The 14,383-nt window shown below is 50.1% G+C and overlaps 5 protein-coding genes across 5 annotated transcripts; 2 read left to right on the forward strand and 3 right to left on the reverse strand.

Annotated features, from left to right (window-relative positions):
- Positions 1–1,301: 1,301 nt before the first annotated feature.
- Positions 1,302–3,027, reverse strand: CTRU02_211440 (MFS hexose transporter; the record flags this gene model as incomplete). Its single annotated transcript, XM_036720463.1, has 3 exons — positions 1,302–1,556; positions 1,617–2,631; positions 2,690–3,027. The coding sequence occupies 3 exons, from the start codon at positions 3,025–3,027 to the stop codon at positions 1,302–1,304; spliced, it is 1,608 nt and encodes a 535-aa protein (XP_036588206.1).
- Positions 3,028–4,483: 1,456 nt separating this feature from the next.
- CTRU02_211441 (alpha-l-rhamnosidase) lies at positions 4,484–6,160 on the forward strand (the record flags this gene model as incomplete). The annotated part of the gene is made up of 1 exon (XM_036720464.1): positions 4,484–6,160. The coding sequence occupies one exon, from the start codon at positions 4,484–4,486 to the stop codon at positions 6,158–6,160; it is 1,677 nt and encodes a 558-aa protein (XP_036588207.1).
- Positions 6,161–6,346: 186 nt separating this feature from the next.
- CTRU02_211442 (rhamnogalacturonase a) lies at positions 6,347–8,091 on the reverse strand (the record flags this gene model as incomplete). Its single annotated transcript, XM_070205635.1, has 4 exons — positions 6,347–7,076; positions 7,319–7,540; positions 7,594–7,612; positions 7,665–8,091. The coding sequence occupies 4 exons, from the start codon at positions 8,089–8,091 to the stop codon at positions 6,347–6,349; spliced, it is 1,398 nt and encodes a 465-aa protein (XP_070060878.1).
- Positions 8,092–10,674: 2,583 nt separating this feature from the next.
- On the forward strand, positions 10,675–11,937 carry CTRU02_211443 (uncharacterized protein; the record flags this gene model as incomplete). The annotated part of the gene is made up of 1 exon (XM_036720466.1): positions 10,675–11,937. One exon carries the CDS (start codon positions 10,675–10,677, stop codon positions 11,935–11,937), a length of 1,263 nt encoding a protein of 420 aa, XP_036588209.1.
- An 826-nt stretch (positions 11,938–12,763) lies between these two features.
- Positions 12,764–13,201, reverse strand: CTRU02_211444 (uncharacterized protein; the record flags this gene model as incomplete). The annotated part of the gene is made up of 1 exon (XM_036720467.1): positions 12,764–13,201. The coding sequence occupies one exon, from the start codon at positions 13,199–13,201 to the stop codon at positions 12,764–12,766; it is 438 nt and encodes a 145-aa protein (XP_036588210.1).
- Between the last annotated feature and the right edge of the window lie 1,182 nt (positions 13,202–14,383).

Below are 14,383 nucleotides of genomic sequence, written 5' to 3' on the forward strand. Positions count from 1 at the left end.
ACGAAGTTTGATGAGCCTTCCCAGCTGCTCAATGCCTTTCTTTGGTGAATGCGGAGACGAGCGATGGGCACTAGCACGTGTCCTGTCTCCGCCCCCAGATTTACCTTGCGCATTGTCTCGGCCTACTGCGACTCCGCTCGCAGATGCATATTCAAATTTGCACCTGGTTCCTGGGAGTACAACTGACCCCTTGTCCCTCGCATACCCTATTTCAAATGGAGTGGCGAGCAGTTACTATTAGGTAGCTTCTTCTTAATCTTTATAAAAGGAAATGATTTTCGGAAAGCACCGGCGCTGAATACGCGCACCTGCAAGTTGGTCGTTCGTAAGTTCTATGCACTCAGCAGGCTTTCACGAACGCCTACATATCTCCACCGAATGAGAGTTGAACTTGTAACAAGCTGTGGCCAACATATCACGGCATTGGCTGCTTTCTAAATTGTTTTAGTTCCTTCTCAAAATTCATTTTATACTTGCGATTCATTTCACCCAGTTCTGTTTTGTAGCACTGACAAAACCATTTGACATTGGTAAGTTGCGAGTTTTAAGAATTCATCAATCCATGTCTTAAGGAACACGAGCCTCCAGATGACCCACGGTAACACAATAATGAATTCCTTCGTTGATTGCAGTTGCAGGGCATCTGTGTTTTCTGTAGAATGGTTCTTCCGGACTAGGTTCGTAGGTGAAGCGCGTCTTTGTTCGTTAGTTTTCTATCAAGTCTACATATCAGCATAGTGGCACGGAAGCTACTTGGCTTCACCATGTCCCTTCCAATAATATCTTGGCGGAACTGTTTTGCTTGAAGCATATTTTAAGGCCGCAGATAAACCTGGCAGTGCCCGAACCTTAAGGTCTAGCTAGGCATTGGCCGTACCAAGGTCAGGGGTAATGATGATTTGATGCATCATAGGCAACCACTGTCGGAGACCTTCATCGAGAGTGTCAGGAGTATGGCAGAATTAGTGGCAGACAAGTGCTGCTCTCCTTGCAGCAGACAGTATGACGAGGTCATGTCATTTGGGATGGAAGAAGCATTCACTTCCCAAACTGCCTCTAAGTCTAAACATGTGTGGTGCTTTGTAGCACCGCTTTGCTTTAACACAAGTATATATCAATTACACATCACGGAGACTCCCAACAGGAATTCCATAAACGTAAAATTATCATTAATCGTCCGAATGTATTAGATTGGCCTAGCCATAGCCGGCTCAGCTCATGTCTCTAGGGCTTCTCTAGAGGCCAGCCCACTGAAAGTTTTGCCATGGTTTCTTTCATTGCCCCAAACCGCCCAGTTGGTTTCAATTATTTTCGGCAAGGGCTCGCGCGCCCTTCTCCTCAACCTCCGTTTTGAAGTCCTTGAACTGTCTTGCGGGCACCTTCTTCATGAACATCTCATCCAACTCCTCATACGACCTGCCTGCAACCTCAGGTTGGTAGAACCAAAGGTAGACCGTGGACAAAATGGCAAGGGCACCAAAGATGAATGCAACCTTGGCACCAAGGTTTGCCTGATCAGGGTTGAAGAGGAAGGGAATGACAAATGCCCACATAGTCTATGCTCATGGTTAGTAAACTTGCAAGACAAATAACATTCTTTCAGCGTAAAGACTTACGAAAAGACCGTTTTGTAAGGCCAAGGACATGGAAGCTGTCTTTGCACGGAGACGAGAAGTCGCAATCTCGGTCAACAGAGCGTAGGCGGTCGCTCCGATGGTGACGTTATAGAAGAAGCAGTACACCAGGAGCAGAGCAACTGTTCCCTTAATCGCAGCAGGAGTGCCTGCAACGGCAAGACCGCCAGTAACCATCAGGAGAACTGTCAAGATGCACATTCCATAAAGAGTTAGCCCACGACGGCCTACTCTGTCGATGAGGAACCAGGAGACAATATTGCCGAGCATCGACAGGATCTGCTGAACGATAGCCAGGACGAAGCTTTCTTTGGTCGAGTAGCCGGCAATTTGTTGGTAATAGGTCGAATATGAAGCAACGAAGTAAACGCCGCACAGGGCCTGAATGCTCATGGGGGCAACAGAGAGAATGGTGCGGCGTAAGTTGGACTTGCGGAAACATTCGGCGAAGCTTGCACTTTCCGTCTCCTTGCGTACCTCGGAAAGAGTGGTGGTGATGATAGAAAGCCGCTTCTCAACCTCTACATCATCGTATCCGAGACGGCTAAGGGACCTTGCCGCCTTCTGCATTTGACCCTTGTTCACTAGCCACCAGGGAGACTCTGGCATAAAGAAGAGAATCAAGAAACCCAAACCGCTGACGCCGTACTGTGAAACAAAGATGGCTCGGTAAGCCCATCGGTCATTCCTGGTGCCCGTCGCATTAAGAATCAGCGACACAATGAAGGGTCCGATGGTAAAAGCGATACCGGCGGCTGCTGTCATGATTCCACGAAGAGCCAACGGTGCGACTTCGCCAATGTATGTCATGCTGACAGTAATGAAGGCGCCGATGGGGAAACCCGCAATGAACTTTCCGGCGAAGAATATCTCATTAGTCGTACTGATAGTTTCGAGCGTGATGCCGGTGAAGATAAAGACATAGGAGAGCAGGTATGTCCACTTTCGGCCGATGATGTCGGCTACGTAACCGGCACCAAGTGATCCGATGACAGCACTGGGAGGGAAGATTTTAGTTGCTTATTATCACATCTATAAGCGCATTCTTCACTTACGATGCTACGGGAGCTCCGCTATATGCAGACTGCCATTTAGCAGGGAGGACATAGTCGCCGTTGTATTCCGAGCCGAAGTCTTGGCGAAACTGTGGTATACCGAGAATAGAGCCACCCGCCTGGTTGTCGAAACTGGTGAGGACGAGGACGTAGATGGCATAAACACACCAAACGAACGCCCAAGGCTTGTTTTTAATGGCCTGCAACGCAGTTTCTTCGTGGTCCTCGGCGGTGGCGGCGTGGCCGATCTGCTCGACGTGTTCGCCTTTGGCCGCGGCGATGTCGTCTTTGTCGGCGACGATGGGCGTCTTTGACGCTTCAAGGTTGGTTGCGCTCATGTTGAGAGTTCAGTTGCTGTAACTCTTACTGCAAAACCTTTGAAAATTTTGCTCAAAGGGTTCCCAACCAAAAAAAAAATAAAGTTTGAACAAATCTGGGGGAGTCGAGAACTTCAGTCTGGGGAACTGGGGTAACAGTCACAACAAAGCCAGGAATGTCCCCAGTTCTTATTGTCAAACATGCTTCGTGACTCGTTCCAGTAGAGGCGATCGTAGGCACTTCTTCGGGTCAACGTCGCTTCAGCGATTGTCCGACCGAGGGCTATTGTCTGGTAGTCTAATTGTTGGTAGAACCCCTCAGCCGAGCCATGGGCTGATCGCCGAGCTCGTGACTCGTATCCTTACCAGCCATGTGGTCGACTCTTTGTGGGGAAAAGGCCGACTTACAGCCATGTTGTGGGACAATGGCATAATGCCAGTGCGTTTCAGTGATGGCTCGATTGTGTGGCTGTCAACACATCTCCCAAGGAAAGGAGTCAGTCAGTTGCTGGCTTCGGCAAATGGAGTCCTGAGTCAGTTCATTTCCCGAAGAATAGCCTTAAGGGCCGTGGTTGGTTATTCTTTCCGGCCGTCTAGCCCAATTGGTACCGTAGATGGAGCTCTCGACATGAACTTACCTCGACCCGGTGCATCAATGACCCGTCTGCTTGGTCTTAATCTGGGGTCCCCATAACCACCCACGTTTCCACTTGAGTTCGTGCGGAGTAAATGTAACGAAGAATCCAGACTTCGACACGCTCTAGTCTTTGATTACCTACGAGATAAACCGGGGCTGTTAAAGACGACATGAATGGTAAGTACAATTGAAATGAGTCTGTAAAGGGGGCCATTGAGAGGGAAGGTAAAGCTGCTATATTTCCCGGTTTAGTAAAGTAAAATTGATGTCCTTCGGTCTCGGCATGCATCAGAAGAGGGCAGTATGATGGCAGTTCAAGAGATAGCACTACGACGCTTTGATCATACTTAAATTGAGCACCAAGCAACTCATCTTGTACAGACTGAAAAGAAAGATGGAAAAACTCCACCTTGCATGCTCACACCATACCACCGTATAGCTTTACAGCAGTTTACCGCAGTTAAAGCCCTGCTAGCCTCGCCTATGCTTCGTAACCGGGTCTGAAAAACCACCCGCCCATACTCACCGCATTCTTCCCTGTAATCAAGACTAGTGCCCTTTTTTCCGGGATCGTGACGACGAAGAGGACCCGATTGAGTAATCGGAAGCGCCAGCCACACGCCTCTACTTTCCGACCGAGTGGGGTTAGATGCCTCTCCCGGAGGGGTGAAATACCGAAGCGTTTATGACTTCTATTTGAGACTGCCACATTAGAGCAGCCTGGCCAGCTGAACGCATCGTCCCAGCTGAATCCTGAACAACCCTGTGCTTGAAGCCTAGCTATCCGGCCCAAGACTCCTTGCCAAGAAATTAGTTTCTCTTTCAAGCCCCAAGCCCATCATGTCTGATGCTCCCGAGACCATGGTCGAGAGCGTTCTTCCAACCAAATGGAACAGGAATTTCGAAAAGGTAGCCAACGACCTATGCCCAAAGCTGCATAAATGGGTACGAACACCGCAGAGGGTCATCAACTTCGCCAAAGATGAAAACGAATACTTCGGCCTTCGCGCAGAGCTGGCGGATCCGCCAATCGATCAACTACCCTCAAAGGCCTGGGGTAAAGGCGATGATTTCATATTGGATTTTGGCATACACATGGTTGGATATGTGTCAATGCGCCTTGAGTCACGGGGATCTCACATGGACGCCCCTTGCAGGCTACGCCTAACTTTCGGCGAGTCTCCTTTGGACGTGACGCTAGGCATGGACAACGTCAAAACATGGATCAGTACCAGTTGGTTGCCAGATGAGGTTATCAATATTGATATGTGCCCTGAACTCGTCACCCTGAGGCGCCGTTACTCTTTCCGCTTTCTGCGCGTTGAAGTCATAGATACGTCGCCCAAGTACAAAGTTGTTTTCACAGACATCAAGTGCGAGTGCGTCAGCGCAATTGGTCAGGATCATCCTCTGGAGGCGTTGCATTTCAACGACAACCTCCTTCAGAAGATTGACCACGTCAGTATCTCAACACTGAGAGATTGCATGCAAACAGTTTTTGAAGACGGTCCTCGTCGCGACCGCCGACTGTGGAGCGGTGATCTTCGTCTGCAGGCTCTTGCGAATTACGCCACGTTCAAGGACTTCAACCTTGTCAAGCGCTGTATCTTCCAGTTTGCCGCGGTGGCACGCGAGGACGACTCGGTTCCTGCGTGCATCTTTGAGCAGCCCCAGCTTACTCCGTCAACTGACTATATCGTTGACTACGATGCTTTATTCGCTGCCATTGTCAATGACTATGTGACAGCGTCGGGCGACACGGCCTCGGGCCATGCCCTTTGGCCGACTGTTTTAGGCTGCGTGAAACGGGCCATCACTCACCTTGACACTACCACCTATGCATTTGACGAGTCCAAGGGTGAGGGGTGGAAGTTTCTTGATTGGCAGCCTGGGTTGGAACACAGCGCTGGTGAACATGGTGTTCTCTTGTACTCACTCAAAGCAGCAAACGCTCTCGCTGAGGTCCTTGGCGAAGAAGCCCCCTTTTTGGATCTCGTAGCTCGAATGACTGAAGCAGCGAAGATTTTCATCTCGTCGGAAAACGTGTTCATTTCTGGCCCCAAGGCCCAAGTGAGCTACGCCTCAGCATCGTGGCTTGTTCTGGCTGAAGCCTTCCCGAAGGAACTGGCGAGGACAGCATTGCTTAACACGCTAGCCCACCCCGATGCTCTCAAACCTCTTACCCCTTATCTTTGGCATCACGTATGCGATGCCCTTGCAACACTAGGCTGTTACGAAAAGTGTATTGAGATTATGACGGACTACTGGGGAGGCATGGTTCGGGCCGGCGCAGACACCTTTTGGGAGTGCTACAACCCGGAAGACCCTAGAGCCAGTCCTTATGGCGACGTACGAAACAACAGTTTCTGCCACGCATGGAGCTGTACCCCTACCTATTTATTGAGGTGTAAGCTGAAGGACTTTGTTGGAATACAAGGTGTCAAGACAGTGACGATGGGTGCATTAGATGAAGATTGGATCAAATCTCAGGTCAGCGTTCAGACATCGTCATCATAACATATGACAATGTATAGCGAGAAAAAACAGATCATATATCGAGTTAGATTGGCAGAAGAAAATATTCATCATTTCCCGAATGAGATGTGCCCCGTAACTGCCCAAGCAAAATATTTACAGGAAAATATGACTAACTCAATCCCAGTCGAATCAGACACTGATTCTTGGTGGCTATGTCTTTATAAGTTAAGCAGAGCCGAGCAAAGCGCTCTTAGGCTTCTGACCGGGGAAGTAGGTCGTGGGCACAGCAGGGACAGGGATGGAAGTAGTAAGACCAAGACCAGCAGTGATCTGGCCGGGCATTGTGGCGGCGGCATAGTTGGCAACGGTCTTGGTCGTAGCGACGCTGGTGTAGGTACCGGAGCCGGTGCGCAAGCAGTGACCCTTGCCGAAGGCGTTGTTGCACTTGTCAACGATGGAGGAGCCAGTCTCGGTCCAGATGTTGATGCCAGAGACGTCAATGTTCTCGCAGGGAGCGGTCGCAGAGCAGAGGATAACAACAGGGCCACGGGAAGCGCCGTTGGCGGCAGTACCCTTCCAGTTAGAAAAGGTCAGGTTCTTGTACTCAACGCCGTTACCTGCCACCTTGCTCTGGCCGGCCCATGCGGCGTCGATCTTGAGAGAGTAAGCATTGCCGTGGCCGATGAAGTTCTCAAAGACGGAGTTTTGAAAGACGCCGTCACCGCCATTGTTCTTGATCATCATCATTTGGTTCGAGTTGACCGTATAAACATTGCGGTAAGTGATGTCGGAAATGGCTGCAGCGGCGTTAGTACTTGAATTCGTTGCATTTCTTTTGGCTTCATGTGTGCACGCACCAGTATCAGCGCCGAGAGAGCCAATAGCACATCCTCCGGACCAGTTGCAAAAAATATCCTCAACGAGAATGTGGCTGGACTTGTTCTGTGCACGGTTAGTTCGTTTGTTCGATAGCTTAAATACCACGTGGAGGTGTTTCATCAGAAACTCTCTCTTCTGGCAGTCGGCATACCTTAACAGTAACACTGTAAACCCTATTAGTTGGACGTTCAACCTTTAAAAAACAGCACCGGCAAGATCCGGCTGCTGGCAGAAACTACGGGTGTAGTAGGTCCTGACGGAGCAACCCATCGAGCTCACCATTGCAGCTCTGGTAAAGGGAGGAAAGGGCTCGCTTACCACTCATCTTTGTTGGTAACAGCAACATCATGGACATGAACGTTGGTGGAAGCCATGAGATCGAGTCCGTCGAGGCCACCTTGGTTTCCACCGCGAACAATTATGTTGTAGACCTCGCCGTTCTTGACGCCATCCATGACGAAGTGGAAAGCAGGAGAATCGACAAGAGCAATATCGTGAACGCTGAAGTCAGTAACCGAGACGAATCTCAAGAGGCGAGGTCTGCCAACTATTAGTAACTTTTCGCTATCTAGAATCCGGCGCGTGAATCTTACCCGTAGACGCCCTTGCCCTCTGCCGTGATGTTAGTACGCTAACTTCTCCTGTGGAAAAGCGATATACTTACGTTTGTGAAACTGGTAGCCATAGCCTTGCATAGCACCTTTGGAGTTTCCGCTGTAAAACTCAACATCCGTCGACTTCTGTACGATAATCATGTGGCCGCCAGCAGTGCCGGTGCGGTAGATGGTGCCCTCGAGGTTGATGGAGACGCCGGTACCTCCCGAGAGAGTCACCCACTTGCCAAGACCCCATTCCCCAGATGGGATCAGAATCTCTCCGCCCGTCTTGCAGGCGTTCCATGCGGAAGTAAGCGCAGCGCTGATGTCTCCTGTGGCGCCGGTCTTGGCACCATAGTCCGTGATCTTGCACGTCTTCTTGGCGGCTTTGGCAGCGCGAGTAGTCGTCGGTCCGACACTGCCGGAAAGCGATGCATTGGCCCATTCAGGGAAAAGAGCGCCCAGCGCAAGGAGCGAGAAAGCAGAGAATTTCATAGTGTTTATTTATTTGTGGTTTTGAACAAATGAATGACGACCAAAAGCCGAAGAATGAGAGACGTAGAATGGGAAAAGGAGTGACGAAAACGCAACGAAGAAAACTGCAGCTATGCTAGAAGACATACGGGGATACAGAAATATGGAATTGCTTCCTCCTCCTTTCCTCCTCCTTTCTCCTTACTAAATTTGACGGACCACTGAGCTTAGCTGATTCATTTTCCGTAGCGGCTTCGCACCTCACCCGCTTGTCCCCACGATCCGGCCCATCACTTGTGGGAAATTGAGCGGAGGGCGTTGTCGAAACCAGCTGGCGGACCAGAAGCTTCCTCTCACGCCGGGATTCTGGCGCCGTGTTAATTAAAAGACCAAAACAGACTTGAGCTTCGCTTCGCCAAATGTCGACCAGAACGGGGGTTGGGGGTATGAAATAAAGTACTGGGTGGCGCTATCGAGGCCTGGCCACTGTCAATTATTGTTATCCTAGCTGATTTGACCAGGGGTGCTGCCTGTTGGAACGCCTAACTTCAATATTCCGACGCAACAGTGCGCTGTGCAACTTGCAAATTCAATCTTTCGATGAACGGCTCTGGCAAGGGTTAACACAGGGGTCTGCTAGGCATGATTGGTGAAACAAACAGAAACAGTGCCGTTGAGCCGCGTCATTTCTGTTCGTTCTTGTTTTGATCAAACATGGGACCATATGTCTGTCACACGCTGTTAAGATTCTGACAACGAGATAATTAGAAACGACAATGGTGCGCTGCGTTCAATTACTTCCAGTAACTACGAAGTAAGTAGTTCATCTAGGTACTCAGAGATATTCCGACTAGGTGTGATTACGGCAGGGAGAGTTTAATTACGAATGGCATACACTGATTACCTTTGTCGCATCCAGATTCGGCATCCCACAGTTGATTCTCCATCCCCAGCACTTAAGTACCCAAATCAATTGTTATGCACTCGTACGAGATGTAGGCTTTCTGGACCGGCCGTCAACTTCCGACGAAGTGAACCTCTAGCTGCCGTTGTCCCGAGTCCCGTGTGCCAAGCACTGTGCCGCCACGGCGAAATCCCGAGAAAGAGACTCATTGCCGGGACCAGCATCGGCGGTGGCCTAAGGATCCTGCAGCTAGAACTTCACCCTGTCTCATCCCCTTCTTGAGCCGGTGGTTCCATCACGGGAATCATCGCGGAGTGCTTGCGTCTTAATTCCGTATCCAATACAATTCCTATTGAGATTATCTGGTCTCTGGAACCGATCTTCTTCGGCCCTGATCAGCGTTGACATGCTTCATTATCACTGCTACAAAAGCAGGCTCACATGTTTTACGCCACTGCAACTTATCGGGGCTGAATTATAAATTTCTATGTCGCACACACTAGCCAGGGCCAGCAAAGACAAAGTCACTCATCCCTACCTTACGCCTAGACTATGATAGAGAAGAAACCTCATGCATTGCGACCATCGCCGCCGAGCGACCCCCTTATATTTCTACCTCAACCTGCAATCGATTGTTAGTTCTATTTTTTAAGGTCTATTGCACTCCGAATTTCGCTCACAGACACTATAATTGCCTAACGCAAAAAGGCAACAACTTGTAGATGAGTAGGTATCCACCACGCGACCCAAGAGCTGTCATTTTATCGTGCAGTCACTCTGCCCTTCTCTCTGCCACTAAGATCTTGATACCATGTCTTCCTCCTTACCTTTTTTTATGCCAAGAGTAAGCTTACTATTCCTATCACCGCAAAACCCTTGCACAGGTGAGGACAGCCACAAGACTATCGAGAAACCTGGCTTCTAGGCATCTGACGCCCCTGCTGCGCCACCGCTTCTGAAGTCTCAAGGCGGGCATACAGCCTTTGACTTAGCCTAATGTAGCCTGGCATCTCGTCCGCACTTCAGCCCCAAGCACAGAAAAGTTGCAGCTCAGCCCTGCCCCGCTTGTTGAATGGGGGCTGACAAACATTTTTTTTGCAGTGCGCTTGAGAGCTGCGCAACCTCTGATTCGCTCCCCGATGTCTCGATACAACGGATGACGGGAGGGGGCTGATTGTAAGCCTTCCTGCGTAACATGCCCAGTAGCCTACCTCGATCTATAGTGTTGCTGCAGACTAGGGCCAAGCTTGAGATTCCGGGGGAGTTGTCGGTGGAATTTGCGCAGCCAAGTGGCTGGCCCACTAGCTTATGCCAAAATTGTTACCATTGATGACTTCACAACCAGGTAAACATGCAGTGAGGTGACCAGCTAGGCGGTTTTAGGGTCACGATGAACATGGCGTCCGGTTTCCTAAAGCCTGTCCTCTGGTTGCTGGTGAATGTCTATAAATCAACAGACTTGCTCCTCCTCCATCATGCTTCTCTCCTCTCCTCATCATCACAGATACTCAAGACAACTCAACAACATCCAACCTTTTCTTTTTCTCTTTTTCTTTTGTGATTTCCTTATTTCCTTTGTCGGTTTCTCTTTTCTTGGGACAATCGTTCAAAAAATAACGTCAAATCTTCAAATCTTCAATTCTTCGATTCACTTTACGCCCTGCTTTGCTTGATCTAAACTTCATCTCAAAATCATCAAAATGCATTCTTCTACTCTCTTCACCATTCTTGCTGCCGTCGCAACTCTCACCGCGGCTGCTCCCGCTGCTGAGTCCAAGCGCGACGACACCGTTTGCGCTCCCGGTACGGGATTCTTCCAATCCTGCAGCAACGGCTTCAAGGGCTGCTGCAAGGGCGACGCTTGCACTCTCGGCTACTGCCCTGATGTTTCCATCGACAACTCTGCGCCAGTAGAGAACGCCCAACAGAACCACTGGAAGCCTGCCGACCCAACCGTTTGCGCCCCCAACACCGGCTTTTTCCAATCCTGCAGCAACGGCTTCAAGGGTTGCTGCAAGGCTGACGCCTGCACCCTTGGCTACTGCCCTGACGTTGTGGTCAAGCGTGATGACACTGTTTGCGCTCCTGGTACCGGCTTCTTCCAGTCTTGCTCCAACGGTTTCCGCGGATGCTGCAAGTCTGACGCTTGCACTCTCGGATACTGCCCCAACAGCGCTGTCGAGCCCACCCCCAAGGTCACCGAGACCCCCGTTTCTCACGAGGGACACTGGAAGCCTGAGACCAACACCGTTTCCTCGGACCCCACTGTCTGCGCTCCCGGAACTGGCTTCTTCCAATCCTGCAGCAACGGCTTCAAGGGTTGCTGCAAGGCTGACGCCTGCACCCTTGGCTACTGCCCTGACGTTGTGGTCAAGCGTGATGACACTGTTTGCGCTCCTGGTACCGGCTTCTTCCAGTCTTGCTCCAACGGTTTCCGTGGATGCTGCAAGTCTGACGCTTGCACTCTTGGATACTGCCCTGACGTTCAGGCTCCCAAGCCAGTTGTGAAGCGCGATGACACCGTTTGTGCCCCTGGCACTGGTTTCTTCCAGTCCTGCTCCAACGGTTTCCGTGGATGCTGCAAAGCCGATGCTTGCACTCTTGGATACTGCCCTGATTTTAAGATCCCTGAGCCAGTTGTCAAGCGCGACGACACCGTCTGCGCTCCTGGTACCGGCTTCTTCCAGTCGTGCTCCAACGGTTTCCGTGGATGCTGCAAGTCTGATGCTTGCACTCTTGGATACTGCCCGGACGTCAAGGCTTTCAAGACCCTCACCAAGACTGCTCCTAAGGCTACCGCTACTCCCGCTCCCCAGGCTGACCACGAGTGGCACGCCGAGCCCACTTCGAACGATCCTACTGTTTGCGCTCCTGGTACTGGCTTCTTCCAGTCCTGCTCTAACGGCTTCCGTGGTTGCTGCAAGCAGGATGCCTGCACTATTGGATACTGCCCCTCCAACTAAGGAGACTTAGGAACCCTACATACATTAGAGTGGAAACTGGTTAAATGGTATAGATATAGTATAGACTGCATTGCGTGGTGGAGTTAGATCAGCATGTTCGGCGTCTTGTGAATATTACATTTTGGGGTGTTTGGTTTGATATTGGTCATTTACAACATTATATAAACACATTCTTTTGCACTTATCATATAATGCCTATTTGTGACCTATGCTTCTTGACTCAATGAGGAATCTAAGATAGGCACCGTGACGAGGATTCACGTATAACTCAAGGTAAATGGGAAAGCATCTCTTTGACTTCTTTTACCCAGCATGATGATGTTGCTTAAGCTGGTGTACGTAAACTAAGTCCTACTATGCTTGCCTGTATATTTGAATTGAAGATGTGTTATTACGGCAGAGGCCTTGATACCATTAACGTTGTACAGGGCCTATACGTACCTGCAGCTAAGTCTGAGTTGTGTTACAAAAGACTAGTTCTTAATTGATGTCTCCCAACCACTCCTATTGACGGCTACTCCAGTAATTCCGAATCTCTTTCAAGTCGAGCCGAGCCGACTACGTCGTTTCATGTTAAAATTCGGCGTAACGCGGTTCATTGACTGTCGATCGACCGGGCATCACGTGTTTGTTACTGGCCTAAGTCTCACATTCGCAACTTGAGCAGTTCACTTTTGGTAACGTGTCTTTTAATCTTTTGTCTGAAGAATTGTCTTAGAATTACATTAGACTACTATAAATGCTGCATCATATCATGCTGTACTTTTTCCAGCTTTCCGTTCATTCCTCCTGTTTACTTCGGAGTCTAACTTAGGTGATTTCCCATTCAAGGAAGGTTCTGGGGGGCGTAGCTCTGGTCAGGAGTGACGGCTTGGCCGTTGACGAGCTGCTTATCGGTGTAGGCGGGCCAGACAATCAGCTTCTGGTCGGTGACGGAGAAGGTGGTGAAGCCGGCATCAGGGCCGAACTGGCCGCTCCAGCCCGAGGTGACAGTGTAGGCACCGCACTTAGCATTGGAAGCGGCTCTGCTAGCGGGAGAGCCGGTAGTGGTGAATTTGCAGGGGGTAGGATCCGCAGTGTGAGTGTTGATGGTGAAGCTGTAGTCGCAGGATGTGTCCTCGGCGTTGCAAGAACGAGTGAACTTCTCGATAGTCCACTCGGGAACGGCGGCCATCATAGACTTCGACTCGCGCTTAGCAACGGGGGAGCCAGAGACTGCGGTGGCTGCAGCCAGGGCAGAGAGGAAGAGGTTCGTGATCTGCATTTTGGCGGTTTTGAAGATGACTATTAAGTTTGAAAGGTGCTGAAGCGGTTGGTATTATGGTTGTATGGTTTTTCTCGCTGGAGTGATGGTTCTTGTGAGAGAAACTTGGGAGGAACATTCGACCCTTAAATATTCGTGTCGACTTTCAAGGATGTTGTAGTTGGAGGCATACACGTGCAATGTCTAATAGTACAACTACTTTACCGGCAAGTCCCCGGAAACTCGAATCACTTGGAAAGTGACGTTGGTAGCCAGCCACACCAGTCTTGGTACAGTCTTCTTGCCGAGGGATCGTGGAATGTCCGTTCGCTTAGCTACCCGGTCATCGCTCCATCGGCACTCCCTCATGACCGCAGCGTTCTACTAGTGTGACCTGGATAATATGCGAATATGCAATCATAGAAGGTAAGGTCCAGCTTAATTACGTATTTTTAATTTTCAAAACGGAATACTGGCCCCAATTTACAGCTTTGAGGGATATCTGCTTGGACTGGTTGAGGTAGTTTTTTGCAAATATCCGGTTTATTTAATAGTGGCTGAGAAGACTGGGGAACACACCTAAGGTTGATTCTCGTATTCAGAGTCGCATGTACTCCGATTTCTGGGGCCAGTGGACATCAACCACAGGCATATGACGTACTGTGATGAGACCCCGAGATTAATACGAGAGCGAACTGCCGGGGCCAATTAACCGCAACAAGGAATAACCTCCCCGCACTAATCTTCATCCGGGGACCCGATTTCCCCGAGGCCTCATCGTCCTCCCCTCCCGCCTCACCTCCGCTGATCTACCTGCAGCGCGATTGTTGCTTCGTAGCGTTTTCTGAACTGCTATGTTTAGAAACCGGCTTGCCCGAGTCCATGTCTTTCGCTAGCTGTTGCCCGACTAACGCCAGCCGAATTGGTGGAGCAAGTACAGTTGGGGGAATCAGCACTTCCCTACACTAGTCTCATGATCTACGGACGTAGACGTACTATGTATGCTGTATTATCCCTTGGTTGCAGTGCATGGCCCCATAAAAACATCACGAAGTATACCAAGCCGTTGCGATCGGCAAGAGGGCTCATAGTGGTTTTAAGGGATAGAGGCGACGTAACGTGCCCGCACTAGGATGTAAGCTTTGGATCCTATGGGATCTGTCAGGTAACATTTTACCTCTGGTGACCTGCAACTGCTCACGG

Source organism: Colletotrichum truncatum (genome assembly GCF_014235925.2).
Source record: "Colletotrichum truncatum strain CMES1059 chromosome Unknown Contig_0007, whole genome shotgun sequence".
NCBI lineage: Eukaryota > Fungi > Ascomycota > Sordariomycetes > Glomerellales > Glomerellaceae > Colletotrichum > Colletotrichum truncatum.